At 43.1% G+C, this 18,832-nt stretch overlaps 6 protein-coding genes across 8 annotated transcripts in view; 5 read left to right on the forward strand and 1 right to left on the reverse strand.

The window, feature by feature from the left end:
• Nucleotides 1-2,023, forward strand: part of LOC6596077 (palmitoyltransferase app) — a 62,515-nt gene extending 60,492 nt beyond the window's left edge. Inside the window, exon 11 of the mRNA XM_002021072.2 lies at nucleotides 79-2,023. Coding sequence (XP_002021108.2) covers nucleotides 79-986 — 908 coding nt within the window. The 3' untranslated portion in view covers nucleotides 987-2,023. The remainder of the gene's footprint in view (nucleotides 1-78) is intronic.
• A 1,359-nt stretch (nucleotides 2,024-3,382) lies between these two features.
• Nucleotides 3,383-5,164, forward strand: LOC6596074. Of its 2 annotated transcripts, none has more exons than XM_026989475.1 (5): nucleotides 3,383-3,698; nucleotides 3,751-3,866; nucleotides 3,928-4,115; nucleotides 4,174-5,000; nucleotides 5,088-5,164. In XM_026989475.1, the coding sequence occupies exons 1-4, from the start codon at nucleotides 3,625-3,627 to the stop codon at nucleotides 4,960-4,962; spliced, it is 1,167 nt and encodes a 388-aa protein (XP_026845276.1). In that variant the 5' UTR covers nucleotides 3,383-3,624; the 3' UTR covers nucleotides 4,963-5,000; nucleotides 5,088-5,164. The 2 variants fall into 2 exon arrangements, with proteins under 2 accessions (XP_026845276.1, XP_026845277.1); XM_026989476.1 differs by having other exon boundaries at nucleotides 5,066-5,095.
• On the forward strand, nucleotides 5,159-6,133 carry LOC113565974 (adenylate kinase isoenzyme 1-like). Its single transcript, XM_026989479.1, has 4 exons — nucleotides 5,159-5,213; nucleotides 5,298-5,417; nucleotides 5,480-5,622; nucleotides 5,685-6,133. The coding sequence occupies exons 1-4, from the start codon at nucleotides 5,211-5,213 to the stop codon at nucleotides 5,929-5,931; spliced, it is 513 nt and encodes a 170-aa protein (XP_026845280.1). The 5' UTR covers nucleotides 5,159-5,210; the 3' UTR covers nucleotides 5,932-6,133.
• Nucleotides 6,134-6,136: 3 nt separating this feature from the next.
• LOC6596073 (adenylate kinase isoenzyme 1) lies at nucleotides 6,137-9,664 on the forward strand. 2 transcript variants are annotated; one of them, XM_026989477.1, is made up of 5 exons: nucleotides 6,137-6,376; nucleotides 8,360-8,443; nucleotides 8,692-8,814; nucleotides 8,885-9,262; nucleotides 9,321-9,664. In XM_026989477.1, exons 1-5 carry the CDS (start codon nucleotides 6,374-6,376, stop codon nucleotides 9,417-9,419), a joined length of 687 nt encoding a protein of 228 aa, XP_026845278.1. In that variant the 5' UTR covers nucleotides 6,137-6,373; the 3' UTR covers nucleotides 9,420-9,664. The 2 variants fall into 2 exon arrangements, with proteins under 2 accessions (XP_026845278.1, XP_026845279.1); XM_026989478.1 differs by lacking the exon at nucleotides 8,360-8,443 and having other exon boundaries at nucleotides 6,158-6,376.
• Nucleotides 9,665-11,070: 1,406 nt separating this feature from the next.
• On the reverse strand, nucleotides 11,071-12,423 carry LOC6596072 (brachyurin). The gene has a single exon (XM_002021067.2). The coding sequence runs from the start codon at nucleotides 12,300-12,302 to the stop codon at nucleotides 11,373-11,375; it is 930 nt and encodes a 309-aa protein (XP_002021103.1). The 5' UTR covers nucleotides 12,303-12,423; the 3' UTR covers nucleotides 11,071-11,372.
• Nucleotides 12,424-17,589: 5,166 nt separating this feature from the next.
• Nucleotides 17,590-18,783, forward strand: LOC6596071 (THO complex subunit 6). The gene is made up of 2 exons (XM_002021066.2): nucleotides 17,590-17,741; nucleotides 17,796-18,783. The coding sequence occupies exons 1-2, from the start codon at nucleotides 17,629-17,631 to the stop codon at nucleotides 18,739-18,741; spliced, it is 1,059 nt and encodes a 352-aa protein (XP_002021102.1). The 5' UTR covers nucleotides 17,590-17,628; the 3' UTR covers nucleotides 18,742-18,783.
• The last annotated feature ends 49 nt before the right edge of the window (nucleotides 18,784-18,832 follow it).

An 18,832-nucleotide genomic window follows, 5' to 3' on the forward strand; every position in this document is an offset into this window, starting at 1 on the left:
ACATTCGGAAATATTGAGACTGCACTGTTCACTAATCAGCCACACCGCTGTCACCTCTGCCCTCTGTCTCGTCCGCAGGTAATTCCAATAGTCTAGCTCAGCTGGTGGACAACGAGATTCCCCTAGCCCAGATGGACATTCCGGCGTACACGCAGCAGACGGCCACCCAGGCGCGCCAGTTCCGCCACCGGCACCACAAGCAGCGGCAGCTCTCGAACGGAGCCTCGGTCAGCTACGAGAATCAGCTGGCCACCGCCAGCAGTGAGGACGAGCTGGACGACGCCGAGGTTGTGGTCGTCGGCAGTCCGGAGGTGGTGGCTGCAGTGGCTGCCATTGCCACCAATAAGGCGCGGGGTCTGCGGAACCGCAGCGGTAGCTACAGCAATCTCTTCGACGCGGACTTTGAGGCGGCACTGGTCAACTCCGCCCTGGCTGAAGGGCAGGCAGGAGCGGAGGCAGCTGGTGGCACGGCAACGGGCTCCACCGATGTCTTCAAGCCCTCGGCTGGTGCTGCATTGTTGGCTGTCGCCATGGGCGGTGACCATGCGCTGGCCAGCTCGGCCTCCAAGACGGAGAACATGTACAGCAATGTGCCGCACGTGGCGAGTGCCTCCAACGCAGCGCCCCCAGACGCCGCCCTGCACGTCTACTCGAACATCATAGACGAGCGGGCACAGCAGCATCAGCGAGAGCAGCTTCAGGCCACCACTGTGCTGTCTTCGACGCTCTTGAGCGACGACCTCGATCTGGACGATCCAGTGAGTGCCTCCTTTGTGGCCGCTCACTCGCAGCGCAAGTCGATCGGCGACGGGGCGGAGCAGGCCAAGTCAGCAGATCGGCTGCGCATGCTTCACGACACCACGATGATCGACACGGCACTGGACCTGGACAGTCTCGACGGCTCCAGCATGGGCAACAACTCGCAGTCTTGCCTGGTGAAGTCGAACAAGCCGACAGCCAGTGGTTCCAACGTGAACATAGTCTGAGCCAATCCTTGCCCTATGCCCTATGCCCTGTGCCCTGTGCCCTGTACATAGGTGTACAATAGATAGATATAATCAGTTTTTGGGTCTGTCGAGTATTACTAATGTTCCATTAAACGTGCCTGCCGGGGTTTTTATTTTATCATTTTAACATTTGCCACTTTCCATTTGTGTGCTGTGGTGGATGGGTCGAGGGGCAACACGAGATATATATGTATGCATGTATTAATGTATGAATGAGAGAAGATAAACCTATCAGCAGGCAGCTAAAATATTACCTTAACGCGTTACGCATTCGAAACAGATATATGTACACTTATACACATGCATATATTATACGTACATATATGGTATAACTAAGCATTTACACATATACTATGTATACATATGTATGTATGTATGTATAGCAACACAAAATGTGGTGAACAATGTTAACAATTCAATGGCATTAATGAGAAAAACCAAGAAAAGTAAAGAAATAAAAAGAGAAGAGAAGAAACCAATACTATATGGGGAGAAACTGTTTATACAATACCAATACACGACGCAAACATATAAATCAATTATAAGTACGTACGCGGATAAAGATAAAGTTATACATACATGTATGGTTAGTTATAGTGTGCGAGTATCATTTGTATATTTAAGTTTTTACAGCGACCCAAACGAGTCCGCATCGTTGTTCAGAGTTTAATGCTAGTTGCGATAGTGGGAGGAGGGCGAACAATAAAAACCCCAACAAGAATACTATCCTGCAATATACATACATATGTACGTGAAGTTAAGTTACGTGAAAATATAGGAAGAACGGGGAGGAGCAAATGTTAACAGCATAAGAGTTAAAAGCAACAATGTGGTGTATTAAATGTTCATAAAGTTACCATTAAGTGTATTTTCAAGGTGTAAAATGTTATATGACAAATTAAATCGAGTTCGAGAGTTCGACAGCTCCAATGCATGAGAGGGCAAAAATGTTAAGCGTATGTTATGCGAAACTAACAAAACTACAATTATACAAAGAATAAAAATTTATAAATAGAGAACACCAAATGTGTTATTTCATTGGGTCGGACTTGGGGCAGGTAAATTTAAATTTAACTAATCGTGCGTGATCCATAATCATTCATATCCAAATACCAATAAGTTCATTTGAAATTAACAATTCTCTGGAAATCACCAAGCTTGAAGTTCAAATTTTGAAAATGCGTTAAGCTTGACGTCAGGCTTGAAATGGCCCGCCCTGCCAACTCGCTTGAGTTTGATGATGTGAACTATCGTTAGATATAAGCATCCCATTAGTGCTGCCATTTTGGCGTATTCAATTTTTTATCCAGCATTTTATTCATTACCCTTGGCTTGTTTGAGCTATAAAGATTTGTTCTTTTCATCTGATTTTGATCGGTCTGCTCCAACTACGATCTACCATTTTGACCATTTAAACTTGACGATTATCGTTAATTTACCACACAGAATTATAGGTAAATTCAAGGTATAACGATATATTATGTTATATTTTATCAATTTAATCAACATAGGGTAAAGAAATTTCCATACGCAGGTTTATTGAATTTTCGCTCTCTCAAATCGTACTTCCGTGCATTATCTATTGCATATAAATCCTTGTCACTTTCAAACAATTCCGCTTTGCTGCGCAGCTCTACCGATTATCCAGTCGATAGTATCGATGGCCAAACGACACGAAATAATCATTCTGCATACCGTGGAAAAAAGGATATTGAATTGAGGAAATGTTTGTCATCCCTGGCTCTGAAGTAGGCAGAAACTAGTCAGTCTCTGTTTCTGTTCTGTTCTGTTCTCTGTTATTGTCTTCTTACAGAGACCGAGAATAGGTATCGGGAACGAGATGTATAGACAAGATACTATTCATATTTTTTAAACATCTCAATCTGAGAAAGGGTCCTTATTAATTACGTTCTAAAACAGCTTGGAAAACAGTATCGTCAAAAAATAACGAAATAGGGTATACAAATTGCCATACTCCGGTTGACTAGCAATAAGTCTGAAAATACCAGCAACATGGACGTGACAACATTGCTACTGTTCTTTTGTTGAACTTTTTTGTTTAAATACAATAAATGGGAGTACTTAAAAGTAATTAATCTTGTTGAAAATTTATTCATAAAAGGGCTAAAACTATGTGAGCAAGTCCAAAAGTTTTAGTAAGCCAGCATTATTCAACGGAATATCAAAACTGAGCAATAGGAACGACTAGTATTTACGGTATTTCTTTGAAAATGAGACAGTATATTTCTGAGGGTCGATAAGATACATTTTCTGAACTGATATCGATAAATGGTAAAAAATCAGCTGATTTCGGTCGAAAAAGTTTTAAATTTCTTGAAATTTTAAATTTGTTCTTTTTGGTTCTTTCTTTGCCCGCTGTTTCGCTCACTCACTGTTACATGCATATAGAGCATATAAACCGTGCATTGGAAAAGAAACAGAGAGGCTGTGCTAAAGGCGCATCTACAGGACGACCAAATCTCCAATGTGTAGCAGATCGAGGACTCGGCTGCTCTTCTGGACCTACGCCTACTCCAAAAGAGTTAACGTGACCAAGTGAATCTTTCTCTCCTGTTCATCCGACTAATTGTGTTCCTAAAACGTTCATTTTGCGTTCATGTGCAAAATGAGCGGGACCCTGGATTTCGATGCAAAATTTGTTGAAATTAACCCAACAAACACGTTTTTAAGGTAATTAATGAATGAAATCTTTAAGGCGTTAACTAAATTCGTCGAATTTCAGTGCCGAGCAACTTGTTACGCACCGCCACTTGGAGATCGAAGCCACATGCGGTGGCCTGAAGCGCACACAGAATGAGGGAAGTGCAGCTGAACTTGAGGAAATTACCACGGCTCTTTGTAAGTTGTAGGATTGATGACTGATGTACATCAATTTAATATAATGTTAATTCTACTTCAGCTAATCTGCGGGCTCAATTGTCAGTGCCACGCATAGAACGACTCGGAGGGAGAGCTCTGGCCTCTTGGGATGAGGAACAACAAGCAGCGGAAATACTGCGTAAGGATGGAAAATTCGGGAGCTTCGGATACAGCGTGCAGAGTAAACTCTATTTGGAATACTACGAGGCCTTGTTTCTTCTGGAGTTGGTGGGTAAATCCGCAACCGATCCGTATCGATTTGTATTAACATGGCAAGCGATTCCAGGGTCGCCTGCAGCTGGAGTACCATGATGTGACTGTTTCCGTGGAACAGGCCTACGTCTTATTGCTTGGAGAACTGGAGAGTGAAAAGTACCACAATTACTTGGTTTATTCAGCATTGTCTCGTGCTGGTTATATAGTGGTTAGGCATAAACGCCATCAGCCAACAGCAGAAACAGTGACCAGAGCAGATTGCATCTGGGCTCTGCTGAAGGAGAAGGTTGGGCATATTCCAACAGCTGCACATATCAAAGCTTCACCGCTCTATGCAACTGTAGAGAAGAGTATGGAAGACGTCAAACAGTTTATCATGTGGCCAAATACCGAGCAGAATGAGAATAGCGGAGAGCGGATCGATTTTAAATTTGACACACGAAAGCGAAAAGCAAATGCAGCGTCTAGGGACTATCCTAGCAGCAAGAAAGCATGTATATCAACAAGAACGAGCCTTGTAGACCTTCCAAAGACAGAAGCAACATATGCGAGATTCGAAAATGTATTTAAAAAATTCGACATTGTGCAGCTTAAAAGCAACGATTACCCAACCGATGATCAAACAACTCCACCTTCCTTCAGTATATCGTTTGACTTGCATCTTCATAATGGAGGCTTCAAAAAGCGTACTCCCAAAACGCCCACCTTCAACGTGATGATTCTCCCGCCCGATGCGCCGTTTCCGACACACAGTGAGATTGCCCAGTGCCAGCGTCAACAGCTCCATACAGCGCCCCTGCTCGTCGTGTCGGTTAGCGAATCGAAACAGATACAGGCGTTCTTGTACTTTATTAGTTGATGATGTCGGACTCTGCGGATGTGCTACCTCAATAAATTGTACGTTTAATTATTGTTCATTTATATGCGCCTCAAAAAGGCCAATTGCACGTAATTTATTGTAGTTAGCAATCACTTTTTGTGCAGACGGGAGAAGTTCCGACAAAACATGCCCAGTCAAACATTGTCAAAACATTCGAAAAAAATTCATTTATTTGAATGTACATATACTGTTTGGCTTTTTAATTTCAACAAAATTTACTCCCGAAAATGGTAAGTTTATTGTGAGGAGGGGAGGGGAGGAGAGGAGAGGTGAGCTACTGGCCACTAATCTGTCTGTAATGTGAGTCATTTCAGAACGCACCAATAGTTTGGATAATGGGAAGCGCGAACAGCGGCAAAGACGTCCAAGTTCAAAAAATTGTGGAGAAGTATGGCTTCACGCACATCGATCCCAACGCCATAGTGGACAAAGAGGTGAGATAAACCAATTGCAATCGCAATTGCAATACTAGTTGAGACATCTCTATTTTAACCAGATCGAGGCTAAGAGTGCAGATGGCAAAAAGTTCGAGGCAATACGCAAGGATGGCAAAGAAGTACCCTTGGCCGACATAGTGCCGCTAGTGGAGAAGCAAATCATGGGACAACGTGGCGGGGTCAAGGGCTATTTAATCGATGGGTAAAATATAAGAATCCATTTAAGGAAATATAACTTGATGCATTTATATTACATTTTTATAGATATCCGCACAACGAAGCCGAAGCCAAGATATTGGAAGAACGTCTTGGGCCGCCTACAATGGTGATTGCGTTGGATGTCCAAGGGGATACCAATAAAAAAGACTCCAAGGCAGTACTCCAGAAATATGCCAACATAACGATGCAAATCAATGCCGAGCGTGATGCCAAGGAAGTGTTCGAGGACCTAGTTCCCAATTTCGAGACACTGGCCAAGAACCGAGGACCCCAAATCTCAATCGGACGCTAGAGCCTCAAACTTCAAAATCCTTAGAAATCAAGTACAGCACCATAGACACCATAGACAATCAAATCAAATCAAATCCAATCCAAACAAATACAAATTTAGCACGACTGCTTGAACGGCATAGCTACAGCAAAAAGCACACGGAGCTCGAAAAGCTCACATCAAAAGCTTGCTTCAGCGGTGCGCTCGTCTACGCGTACTGAAACCGTTAGCCGAAAGCCTTTTCATTCAGTCACTCGCAACATACGCTGCACCGAGTGAGGGTGGTGGAAAATCGTCGGGCGGAGAAATCGAATAACGGCGCTGAGGAAATCAACTACGACCACAAGGAACAAGGCTAGCCAAGAACGTCAGACATCGGCGCCGCTCCTAAACTACCGAAAAGTTCGCGATTTGTTCAACGAAAGTCCCTCAGAAGCGACGTATATATCTCGTATACATCACAATGGTGAGTGAGAGAGTGTGCTCGTGTGACTGTACTCGTACTCTCGTATCCCCCGCACATTTGTTTGGGTTTTTTTTTACTGTGCTCTGATTTATTTATATTTGTATGCCACTTATATCGGTTTCGCTTTGAGTTAAATTTCTCTTTCGGAATTTCACTACTTCCCCCCGCGGTCGAGCAGCGAGAGCGAGAGTTTGGGGATTGCATATACGACTCGACCTTGAGCCACTTCCACGACACTTGCGCTTGTGCACTTGACCTTGCCCGTCCAGTCGTTGCAATTGCCACCGGGATTGCACACGTACTCTTACAGATATTCCGCATCCGATGCGATGTGTTTTCTACTCGCAGCTTAGAAGCTCCCAGGTCCAGCTCCAGCAGCAGCAGCTGTTCGCTGATGATCTGGTATAAATAGAGACTCGGCTAATAGCGACGATTACGTGCCTGTGAAATCCCCCCAAACACAAACAAAAAAACACAAACAACCAACAAATTAGCAACACAAATGGCCCGATCGATCGCGGTAAAAAGCCGAAATTTCACATTCCAAACACAGTGAATTTTGACGTCAAATTCCGATAAATTTGCATATATTTATGACCAGTTGCCCGAAACTCAGGAATTTCTGGCGGGGCTTGATTCATTAGCATGTCTCCAGTGCCCAATGGCCCGTCCTCAGTCCCCAGTCCCCAGCATCGTCGCCAGAGCAGTTAAATGTGTTTATTGACGCTACCCGAACTAGACAGTCATGCCGGTTTTGATTCAGTCGCGACGGATGGAATGATTAAATTAATTACAATAAAGCCAACAGCAATCTTGGGATCGAAAGAGCAAAAGTTGGCCTCCCAAAAAATTCCTCTCCACCAGCTGGATAGTTTTGCAGTTCCGTTTGCCCAGAGCGCATGTGTGTTCTAACTTAAATAATGGTTTGGTTATAATTGACAGTTTCAAAACGGAGGCGGGAGCGGGAGTGGGAGTGGGAGCTCTAACAACTGTTCATACATAATGAACAAGTGTTTTAGAGGTCAGTGTTCAAATATGTATTAGCGCTGGACACGGAACGCCCTAGTGACGGATCCTTGAGAATGACATTGGAAAGTCACTGAACTACTAAAAATATAACGAAATTACGTAAATCCGATTGAGAATCATAAATTTTCACACGCAACAATTAAGATGCGTAGAAAATGTGCTAAATGAAAAGCCAAGAGATCAGAGCAAAAAAGAATACGAAAACAAGAAAACAAAATAAGAAAATGTATGCTCCGAAAAACAACCACCAAAGGTGCTACCGAACAACCTGCTCATTATCAAAGCTGCCAGAATTCATTCACTTTGTTTGTCTGGTGATTTTCCCCTTTCGCCAAGTTTTCGCTGGGGTGCGACAATGCGGAACAGGCGAATGTCAGCGGGGGATCCGATCCACATCCACGGGCAGTGTATAAGGGAAACCGCAGATCTCTTCGCCACCTACACACGCAATGGAGTCACGAGCCGCCAACAAAAGCGATTCAATTGTTTACAGTAATTGTGATTTTCTCGTTGAAATCAAACCATCATAAATACAATTTGTTGGCGCTGGAGAGAGAGGTGCCAATTGCTCTGAACGAGATCTCCGACGTGCTATGCCACGGATGGCTGGGAACGGGGAGCCCTGCGCTCTGTGCCCCTTGTACTCAGTGCCTTTTGCTCAAGATCAATGCCATGTGGGAATGTAAAATTTATTAGTTCTCGCGCTCGTGCTCGTATATAGAAATGGGTATTCATGGGATGCATATGTATGCAATGTTATGCCTGGTGGTATGTCTGTTTATATAGCTAGGAAGTTTATTGTCGGCAAACATTTGAGGTAAATTTGCTGTTGGCAAAGTGCCCAGAATACTAATAACTACATATTAACAAAACCGAAAACATCTCAGATATAGTTCAATAACACTGAAACATTGAGATATCTAACCATCCCCAACAACTGTCTCGATTGTGTAGTTATTTATGTGTCACCAAATGGCCATGAAGAAGGAGGCCCAGGAGAAGCTCAAAGCAGAGGAGCTCCGTAAGGCACAAGCCGCTGTAAGTAGCCCCAGTCACAGATCAGACCGACGGGCAAAGCAATCTTCTACTTGGTTTATTTGATGTATGGCATGTACATATGTATGTATACTGTGTGGCCGCCGCTTCAAGACCAACCTTTTAAGACCCCCCTCCTCCCTAACTGAACTAAGCTTGCGTCTAAGTAAACACTAACTAAGCTAATTGTAGATGTTACTCGAGTCTGTATGTTGTGCATCTAACCGTCTAACCTACATCCCATTTTGCAGGCTGACATCCCCATCATCTGGATATTGGGCGGTCCCGGCTGCGGCAAAGGCACTCAGTGTGCTAAGATTGTGGAGAAATATGGATTCACACATCTGAGCAGTGGAGACTTATTGCGCAATGAGGTAATTTTGCTCGAAACACTGCTATTGTATTGCGTACTTGTGAAATCTAATTGCGAACTTACATATTCAGGTGGCTTCAGGATCGGACAAGGGTCGTCAGCTGCAGGCCGTCATGAGCAGTGGCGGCTTGGTATCCAACGATGAGGTCCTTTCGCTGCTGAACGATGCTGTGAACCGTGCCAAGGGTGGCTCGAAGGGCTTCCTCATCGATGGATATCCACGTGAGAAGACCCAGGGCGTGGCCTTTGAGGAGCGTATTGGTCCCGCCGATCTGGCCTTGTACTTCGATTGCTCTGAAGACACCATGCTGAAGCGTATATTGGCGCGTGCCGCTGCCGCAGCTGTGAAAAGATCCGATGACAATGAGGAAACCATTAGGGCGCGTCTGCAGACTTTCAAGCAGAATACAAGCGCCATTCTGGAACTATACGCAGACAAAACCTTGACGGCAAGTTCTAAAGTAAACTTGCATCAACTTTTATTGAATAACTTTCGCCTATCCACAGATCAATGCCGAGCGTGATGTCGATGACATCTTCCAGGAGGTTGTTCAGGCCATCGATTGTGTGCTCAAGAAGAAGGCGAAAATAGCCGCACACTGCTAGTAGGCTAGTAGAGAGCTCTTATTAAGAAACAGTACCAAAGTTAGCAATACAGCCAAAAATTTATACGCACTTTTTAACGCTAAACTCGAAGAAATCTCACAAATTTGCACAAATGAAAGCGAAACACCAAATTTATTAGTTTTTAAATGAATGTCATATTATCCCATTAAGTGGGACTACAACACATAATCTCATGCAAGAAATGGTTGATCTAATGCTCTAAATAAATTTACCCATAAATTCAAGAGTTAGTCTATGATTTACATGCTGAAAAAGATAGTTTAAAAATGAATTTACCTTGTCGTTCGATGTTCATCAGGTCAGGTCTGCTAGAAACTCAATTCATAATTGAAATTTGAGAACATATATTGTTAATTAATGGACGCATTACAAACAGTATTTCTTTCAACGAATGTCAGTCGCTTTCCGTGAGCTAGACTCTGATTAAATATTTATAAGCCTTAACTGAGAGCACCAAGGGCACAGGTTGTTCGAAAGGAAAACATTCGAAACAAATTCGCCTTGAATTCGAGTGTGAGAGCCACGTGCTTAAATGTTAAAAATTAAAAAGTACAACTTCATTCTATCCACTAAACCAGTTTCAGTTTCTAAACAATATGGTGGGAGTGAAACGATGCAAATGATACCTTGTAGGGTGAGAGTGATTAATAACTATGGGTGCTATAAAGTACTTAAAACAACTCGACTCGACTGAAAGTTTATGGGATAGGGTATTTCCCTTTTAAATCTTCGCAGATTTATATATTTATGACCCAGGAGAACTGAACAGTGCTGGATTCGCAAAAAAGTTTATTGCGCTAAAGTTAAAAACTGCTTTAGTCACACGTTGAACACAAATGCAATGCAGATCGTTGAGTAAATGATCGACTTTGTCTCGATATTTCGTGTACGATATTCGAATCTGTCGGGTCTGGCAGTTGCCAGCGGCATGTTTAATTAGAAGTGGGTTGTATTTCAATCAAGATGATATCAATTGTTTATAACATTTCATTTGTATACTGACGAAAGTGTGCGTCACGAATCTGTAGTCTGTAGTCTGTGGTCTTAAATGCAAAATAGATCTGACATAATTTTTGGCAAGTCAATAGTCCAGCAAACACCAATAGTAAAATCGTATCGAGAATCGGCAGTATCTGTTTTTCTTCGAAACTGGTAGAAACCGAATCATCTGTCTTTATCACGGAACTAAATACCATGTGGAGCAGTCGAGCGTCATCATGTGGAGTGCTCCCCTCCGAACTGGAGTGGGCTTCGAGTTCGTGTTCTTGGCGATCGAGTCGAGCGTAAAGTCAACATAGAAATTTATGTAAACGAAGTGGTTGGCGACAGGCAGCATTGGCAGCATTTGGCAGCATGCCTCATAATTGTTCGTTTTGTGAATTATGTAAAAGGCAGCAGCAGCATGGAAAGAAGAAAGATACAGATACCTATAGCCGTTGGTATAGAGAGGCGAAACAGTTAACTGATCAGAAATTATCACATGGCGACGTAAAAGTTTTTATCGGACGATTATCGCTGGACGCGATCTCCGAATTCGGGAATTCCAATTCCAAAAAAATCAGCATGACTAAACAGACAGAAGAGCTCAAGCAGGTTTTTTGATATTGTTGTTTGTTGTTTGGATTTTGGTTTTTTATTTTCATATACAATTTCTTTATATTTTGCATCGCATTTGTATGCTTTCTTTTTGTTTGGAGACCACATTTCTGTGGGGTTTTGTTTTTCATTTGGAGCTGTCACTTCAGCCACTTAAAACTAAAAAAAAAATAAATATAGATGTTTAAATAGTTAAAACTAAGAACAATGTACAAATTTTGATGGAGACATTAGCCAATTGAACGAGTATTTAGACATATATCACACGATTAGAGAATTTTTTCAAATAAAGCTATAAAGATTCAGTCGAAGGAGGCACGGCTAGACGTACTGATCCTAAATGAGATTGTCATCACTATACAGATGCTGGTGGTGCTGTTGCTGATGCTGTTGCTGTTGCTGGTGCGGCTGCTGTGGCCGGACGTAGTGCTGAGTCGAGTGGACCCGCTGTGGTGCATGGGGTGATAGACCTCCAGTTTTGCTCTCAATCCAGTCCAAATAGTGTGTGACTCTGGTGAAGCCTCCGGGAATGTTGGTCTCGCAGCCATCGGCTGGCCCAAAGCTGGTGATGCCCACGACGACCTGGGTGTTCTTGAGCACCAGAGGGCCGCCGGAGTCGCCCGTGCACACTGTCTCGTCTTTCAGGCCCTTGGCACACATCACACCAGACGTAACCACATCGTATTCCTGTGCGCACTCCTCGTTCGAGATCACTTTGAGCTCGGTGTACTGCATGGAGTCCGAGTTGGACATCTCCACCATGGCGCCCCATCCGCTGGCCACCACGCTCATGCCCGTGTACTGGTCGTGCCGCTGTCTGCTGGGCAACGAGGCTGCCTGGATGCGCGAGGTGAAGGCCACATCCATTGGCAGCTTGACCAGGGCGATGTCATTTGCAGCCGTCTCCGGATTGAATTGCTCGTGGACAATGAACTTGTTTGAACGGATCACCAGTCCTCCCAACTGTTCCGTGTCCTCGACGCTCTTTGTGCCCAGGTACACGTCGTAGTGGGTCACTCCCATGGTGCAGTGGCCGGCAGTGAGTATCCAGCGCCTGTCCAGCAATGTGCCGCCGCACAGGATGCGCTTGCGCCACAGCTGCTTTCCTATCAGCATCACTTGGTAGGGGAACTTTTCGATCTTTCCGAACTTCGACTGGCCGATGGCATAGCCCGTGCTGGGGGCTGGCTCCCACATGAGGAGCAGGACCAGGCCGAGGCCCAGTACGGTGTGGGGACGGAGCAGAGGCATTGTTTTGGCCGCCATGTCGCTTCGTCTGTCTGTTGCACTTGTCACTGATCTTTCGTCTAATTGTTTTTGGAACCGCAATAATCGAATTTTGTCACTTGCTTGGTTGTGCTTCCGTTGTATATCTGCGCGCTTTGGACGTTCGCTTCAATCTAAATCCGTTCTGACGGAGTCGTGATATTTTATACGTCGTCGCTCAGCGAAATAATTTTGCCGGTTTTCTGCTGTCTGGTCCCAGTCCAGTCGTGTCTCCCCGGCACTCTCATACGTATCTCCGCCTCTGTCGCTCCGAGTGTCGCTCGCTGAAGCCACTCTCTTCTGCGTTGCCTGGGAGACTCTTCTTCGGTAGCTTGTTATTATGACAGCCAACAGGTCGTAAAATCTCGTTTAAGGCGAACACTTTGTGTATAAATATGTACATACATATGTATTTATTTATATATATGCATATGTATCTGATACTATGCCAATGCTAGCTGTGAGCGCGCGAAAGCAAAGTTCAAATTTCGAACTGCCAGCCTCCCCCCCGAAATAATGGGAAACGGAAGTGAAATTGGGTTGCTCCGATTTCGTTCAGTCCCGAAATATCGCACAAATCTGCTCTTTGCACTTTGAAGATTTCGTCACTTGCAGATCTGCGATCTGCGAAGGATTCCACGAAAAGAGAGCTTAAAATTATGAAATGGAAAGAGAAAATGTGAACCAAAGCGACAGACAATAGAACAGGTATTCCAGCTGAGCGGAGACTAGAGACCTAGGCTCTGGTCCAGACCCCGACCCAGACCCAGCCCCAGCCCCAGCCCCTGCCGGAGAAGTGAATTGGGGTGACAAATACGATTTTAATTATGTATAAACAATTTTGGAATTCTGATTAAAAGACTAGTTTTGTTTGTCTTTTTCCTCTGGTCTGTTCTTTTCTGCTCGTTCTATTCGATTCGGTTTTATTCTGTTCAGTTGAAAATGTTTCATTCAAATGAAAAGGTGGAATTTTTTTGAAAGTTGCTTTTGCGCATCTTTATTGCATATTCGTCTTCTCACATACATTTTCGGGGCGGCGCGGCCTGTAAACAACGGGGACTCCAGATAGGTTTTTTTTGTGTGTTTTTTCTTTGATTCACTGGCGCCATTAGAATTTGTATTAATAAGTTATTCATTTACGCCTCAAAGTCCAAAAATGCTGCTAATTTCCAGCGAAACTTTCGGGCGAATTTAAGTCGAACTGTGATGAATCAAGATTCGTTGTCTGTTTATTATAAACATTTTATTATGTAGATTACGTTCCCGTTCGGAATAACAACAATGCTGACTCAATCAGTGTTTTTGTTTTTATCCCATTCTATGGCGTTTTCCTTCAAATTTTCCTGTTGTCTGCCGCAAACTACTCGTAAGTAGATCGCAGATCGAAAACAGATACATATTTATAATGGGAGTTAATTTGTGTGGCGCCAACTTGGAATTTTGTTGATGAAAACATTGTCGATTGTCGATCGCATTAACTTTATTTACCAATTAGCAGTCGACTTGTAAGAATCTCTGACGAAACGGCTTTGTTTTCGACCGAGCTCCGAGCAGGGATGTGCGCAAAAGTTCTCAAGGCAGGTCCACATGCTGTAGTGTAGACCTTGGTTGATAGAGCATCCCGGATTCGCAGGTTTCATTAAAGAAGAAAATTGATCGGAATGTTTACATTGCCAATTCGCAGGTGCAAATTTATAAATACCAAACAATAATAAAATTAATTGGACATAAAGGTGCGAAAATTCATTATACAATACAGCTTTGAACGTGTACTTTTTGCGGGCCCGTCCCTGAAAATCCCGGCAGTAGCACGTGTCTGCGCCACCACGAACACGAGCACGAGTATACATATATATACATACATATATAGCTTCCCGTTCTGGGTGGTGTCTCTCGATTATTCCGGCGGATTGGGCTATCTAATCTTCCAATTAGTTTTCAGCACATCATCAAAGTTTATTGAACAGGTTCACATCCATCAAAATTGTTCCATAAAAATTAGCTTTTCAGCTTTTCGAACCAATTTAAGTTTTAGTGGCCAAACTGAATGCATATTTCATTTTTCAGCGATTGCTACGTTTATGTGAGTATTACTGCAAGAACCGGCAAGATTTATTCGAAATCAAATCTGAATTTATCGATCGGGAATACGATATGTTAATTAATGCAAATCAGCTCTCGGGAACACCCGAAAATCGTTGTTTTTGTCGACAAAGTTCAGCGGCTTGGGGCTCTGGCGCCATGAATGTTGCTTACCTTGCACGAGAAAGTAGCTGACCTTGACGGTATTCGGAGTATTCGGTGTATTCGGAGACTGCTCTGCTAGAAAGCGGATGGGAGGCTGTAGTGGCAGTGGAGGCGGGACACCTACATATCTAATTGGACGGACGGAGGGTGCATTGACCAAGTGTTTGGGTATCGGAACGGGCATAACAAATCGTTCATTGACGTCAGCCCAACACCATTTATTTTGCACGGGTCTTACAATTCAATTTAATTAATGTTCCAGCGAATGAGCATTTAATATGCAACGGCGTAGAACCAGTAGTCGCCCCACAACTTTTCGCCGGCAGTAAAAGTTTCTTTCCCCTGCCCTGCCCTGCCCTGCCCTGCCCTGCCCCCATTTTGGAGAGTGGCTGGCAGGCGACAGGCGGGATCTCTAGTCTTAGCTTCTTAAGTGGCATAGGCAAACTAGATCCGGTTGGACTTCATTTTATGCTGAAGACCTAACAGAAAACAGAATTGGCCGGACCGAAGATGAAAAGAAAGAAGAAAGAGAAGCTGGGAAGCCAAGAAACAAGTTGTCGAAGAAATTTATGGCGATGGGAATTCCCAAAAAAACAAAATACTGGGCCAAATCGGCGCCGGCACACAATAACAAATTCCCATGACGTTGTGTAGCAAACAAATTTTACTGACATTCATCAAAAGCATTTATCATTAGCCAAGAAAGAAAGATGATCGCTTGATCGCTTGAACGCTTGGTCGCCGTTAGCCAAATGCAAAGAAACCCATTGGCGCCAGTTATCCAGACGGGGTCGGATCGCAAGTATAATAAACCTCATAGTATCTGTATCTGTATATAGGAGGGTATAGTAGTTCCCGGTGCAGTTCCGCCGCCACCATCGGGTTTCCCAAAAAAACAAAAAACAAAAAACAAAAACATACGTGCTAAGAGCCTATCAAAACTTTAAGAAAGTCGTCAAAACAAACCGTTTAAATGAATTTCCGATGCTGCGAATCTCATTTCCAATTCGCATAATACGTCAAGTTGTCAAATTAAATTTGCATGGCATTAATATTCAGCCAAATGAAGCGCAGCTGAAGCCGCCCATAAAACTTGATATGTTTTGCCAACACATAAAGAATTGATGGAGCTGGAAAACCGCATTTCAAACTCAAACTCAAATTCCACCTCAAACAATGCTACCCCCAAAAGAAGTTCTAGGTTTAGTGGTAATTCTAGGAATTCTGGAACTTAGGAATTTTTGTTTAAGCATTGAATATGTGAATTATGTTGTCGGGGACGACGAGCGGCATATTGGCGCCGAAATAATTAATTATAAATTGACTGTCTCGACATTAATAACCCATTTGGCATTTGCATATAAATTAGAACATTCGAAAACAACAGCCTCCACAACACACTTGCCAATACCACAGAGACGTATAACTAAACCAGTGTGATGCCAACTTAATACGGCGCGACTACCGCATACCCCTTGATCACAGGAGGTACATATGTACATATATACATGGATAGATCCTGAAGCCTAAACCAATATTTGCAACAACATAATATCCAGTTCTGTTTCATAAATTCCCAGATACAAGGCAGGGTATCACATTTTAATCTTAGCTTCTTAGCAGAGCTAAAGACATACAAGGTATGATATGGCATAACTATTGTTTGAACAAAAGAAACCTGATGCTGAGGTAATATAATTTGAAACTACCTTTTCGGAAAACAAATCATAAGTGGGCAAGGCAATCATCGTATACTTAGTCAAGACAAACATGAACATCAGCACGCGCACCAGGCTTTAGGCTTACGACTTGACGTCACATGGGGCTTTCTTCCATCGCATGATTCACAGCACCGTTCCTTACTGCGGTTCTCCATCTAAGCCGAATTATTACCTGATCTAAACATAGCTGAAACGTCACTGTTTGTTTGTATAAATTAATACCAATATTTTTAAAACGATGAATAAAGCATTGACTGTCTGTGGACTGGACTTTCTCAACTTACCGCGTGCTCATTGTGACAATGCAAATAACAATATCACTTATGCGGTGCCGTCGAACTCGGGTTAAAGTTAATAAGACCATTCCGTACAAATTCCGATTTCTGGACTTGTAAGGTATTCGGGAATGCAATTAATGTGTAAAACCCGTAAATAAACATTTTGTGTTAAGTACAATTATTTGAATATGTATCTTTCCTTCCATAATTTAAAGCATCCTAAATCAGACATGTGCATGGAAAATACAATTATTTATAACAGATGCAAATTGTGAGCGCCACCGAGTGATTTTGAGCGGCTGATTACAATTACCATTTAATATATTTCCTTAAATCGAAATAATTAAGTGAACTTCAAAACCAGTTGGGTGACTTCTTGAAATTTCAAATAAATATTTCCTGAGTTTGAATATCGCGCCTAAAATGTCATAGCACAAAGAATCCGAACAAAAGCTTGCGTTTCGTGGGAATGGCAAAACTTGACATTCACAGCAGCGCGTAGGACGTCTATCAATATTTCGTAGTAAAATCAAGCTAGATTGAATAAAGAAGTTAAAACATTGTTAAATAGGGCTACACAACCTTTTATTTTTATACTCGATAATCAACCAATCGAGTGACACCTTAAGGAAAAAATATATAAAACAAACCCTGAAACAACCAAATCTAGAATTCCCGCTGCCCACTGTATTCAATTTGTTCCCGTATTTTAGTTTGAAAAAGCACTGGTATCGACAGATATTGAGCAGTATAGTTTCCAATCCTTGACGGAGAACGATTAGCCCATTTTAAACCAAGGGGGTATTTTAATATTCCACCGAAAATAATGAAAATTGATTCTTTTTAGCGCAGTTCAGGTGAAAGATATCGATTTTTTTTTTAAATTCAAATGAAAGATGCCATATATCTACAAGAAGTATTTGCAATCGTTAATATTTTTTGGCATTTACCTCAAGTCGTTTAACTGTTTAAATAAAGGGGGCTTAAGAGGGCTAATCGTTTCCTATCGATATACTCAACAAATAAACAGAAGCCGGCAAAAATATAAAAAAACAATATCCTGCATTTTAATCCACAAAAATGAAGGAAACCGATCTGAAACGAGCGTACAACAATGTGCTGGCTCAGGCTTTATCTTCGTCACAGCAGTACCTGTTTTCGGGCAATCTTTTCGGTGATATATTTGTACTCAGGTAAAATTTGTGTGGCACATTGTATCCATCATATCATTGACACTCCTTTTGCAGATTGAAAGAACTGGAAAAGGGCACAGAGGAGCCCCCAGGCAAGCTCAAAATCTTTCCGCAACGTAGTGCTGTGGAAATCAATTGCCTAGCCTTTCGACGAGACTTTCTGATAGTCGGGACCGTCGGTGTCGTCTATGGGTTGCAGTGGAACGAAGATGACGAAAAGTTGAGTACAAACCGCTTATGGGAGGTTAAAATACCGATGCAAGCAGATGCCGTGGAAGTGCCGGACGTGAATTCGTTGTGGTTGAGCGCAGACACCGACACCCTGTTCGCTGGTTGTGGAGATGGAATAATTTATCAAATAAGTCTCGAAGATGGACGAGTGGAGCGCGACTATCGGGGGCACACAGACTATGTGCACTCTGTGGTTGGCAACTCGAACGGACAAATCTTCTCGGGGGCAGAGGATGGGACAGTACGAGTCTGGACTACAAAGCAAAAGGAACAAACGTCAATGATAGAGCCGTATACAACACCAAAGCTGCATCGCCCCGATTGGGGAAAATGGATCGGTTCTGTTGCGGTCAATGACGACTGGTTGCTGTGTGGCGGAGGTCCACGAGCATCGATCTTCCACTTGCGGTCCTTGGAGTCCACCTGCGTTTTGGACTTTCCTGGAGGTGTGCATGTGTGCGACTTTGTGGATGACGGTGTGTTCATCGGCGGCGAACACAATCATGTGCAATCGTACACCTTGAATGGAGCGCTGCAGGCAAATATTCCGGTGGAGCACACTGCATGTTATTCTATAGTGTGGCAAACGTCACCGATCAAGATTATGTCCATTGCTGGATTCAGCAATAGGCTGCATATCCTGAAAGATTTTCGTTTTCTAGACAGCAAAATCGACTTGTATGGCAATGTGGAAGGAGAGGACGACGCAGCGGAAGGCGACGAAGAGGAGTTAGAGGAGATCGAATCATTCAAATGTTCAGCTGCGTAATAATTTAATAATTATACGATTATATGAAAATGACCAGCTTAAGCGATTTATTTTTATTTCGAAGGGTATTCCAAAGGCTTAAAATCAAGAT

This window comes from Drosophila persimilis, unplaced genomic scaffold (genome assembly GCF_003286085.1).
Source record: "Drosophila persimilis strain 14011-0111.01,24,50 unplaced genomic scaffold, DperRS2 tig00000431-arrow-pilon, whole genome shotgun sequence".
NCBI classification, from domain to species: Eukaryota; Metazoa; Arthropoda; class Insecta; order Diptera; family Drosophilidae; genus Drosophila; species Drosophila persimilis.

Coding starts and splice junctions, on each gene's coding strand:
- LOC6596071 (XM_002021066.2), top strand. CDS start 17,629: ATGAAGGAAACCGATCTGAAACGAGCGTACAACAATGTGCTGGCTCAG. Junction 17,742..17,795: donor GGTGATATATTTGTACTCAG/GTAAAATTTGTG, acceptor CTCCTTTTGCAG/ATTGAAAGAACTGGAAAAGG.
- LOC6596072 (XM_002021067.2), bottom strand. CDS start 12,302: ATGGCGGCCAAAACAATGCCTCTGCTCCGTCCCCACACCGTACTGGGC.
- LOC6596073 (XM_026989477.1), top strand. Junction 8,444..8,691: donor TCCGTAAGGCACAAGCCGCT/GTAAGTAGCCCC, acceptor CCCATTTTGCAG/GCTGACATCCCCATCATCTG. Junction 8,815..8,884: donor GAGACTTATTGCGCAATGAG/GTAATTTTGCTC, acceptor TTACATATTCAG/GTGGCTTCAGGATCGGACAA.
- LOC6596074 (XM_026989475.1), top strand. CDS start 3,625: ATGTGCAAAATGAGCGGGACCCTGGATTTCGATGCAAAATTTGTTGAA. Junction 3,699..3,750: donor CCAACAAACACGTTTTTAAG/GTAATTAATGAA, acceptor GTCGAATTTCAG/TGCCGAGCAACTTGTTACGC. Junction 4,116..4,173: donor CCTTGTTTCTTCTGGAGTTG/GTGGGTAAATCC, acceptor AAGCGATTCCAG/GGTCGCCTGCAGCTGGAGTA.
- LOC113565974 (XM_026989479.1), top strand. Junction 5,418..5,479: donor ACGCCATAGTGGACAAAGAG/GTGAGATAAACC, acceptor TATTTTAACCAG/ATCGAGGCTAAGAGTGCAGA. Junction 5,623..5,684: donor AAGGGCTATTTAATCGATGG/GTAAAATATAAG, acceptor ACATTTTTATAG/ATATCCGCACAACGAAGCCG.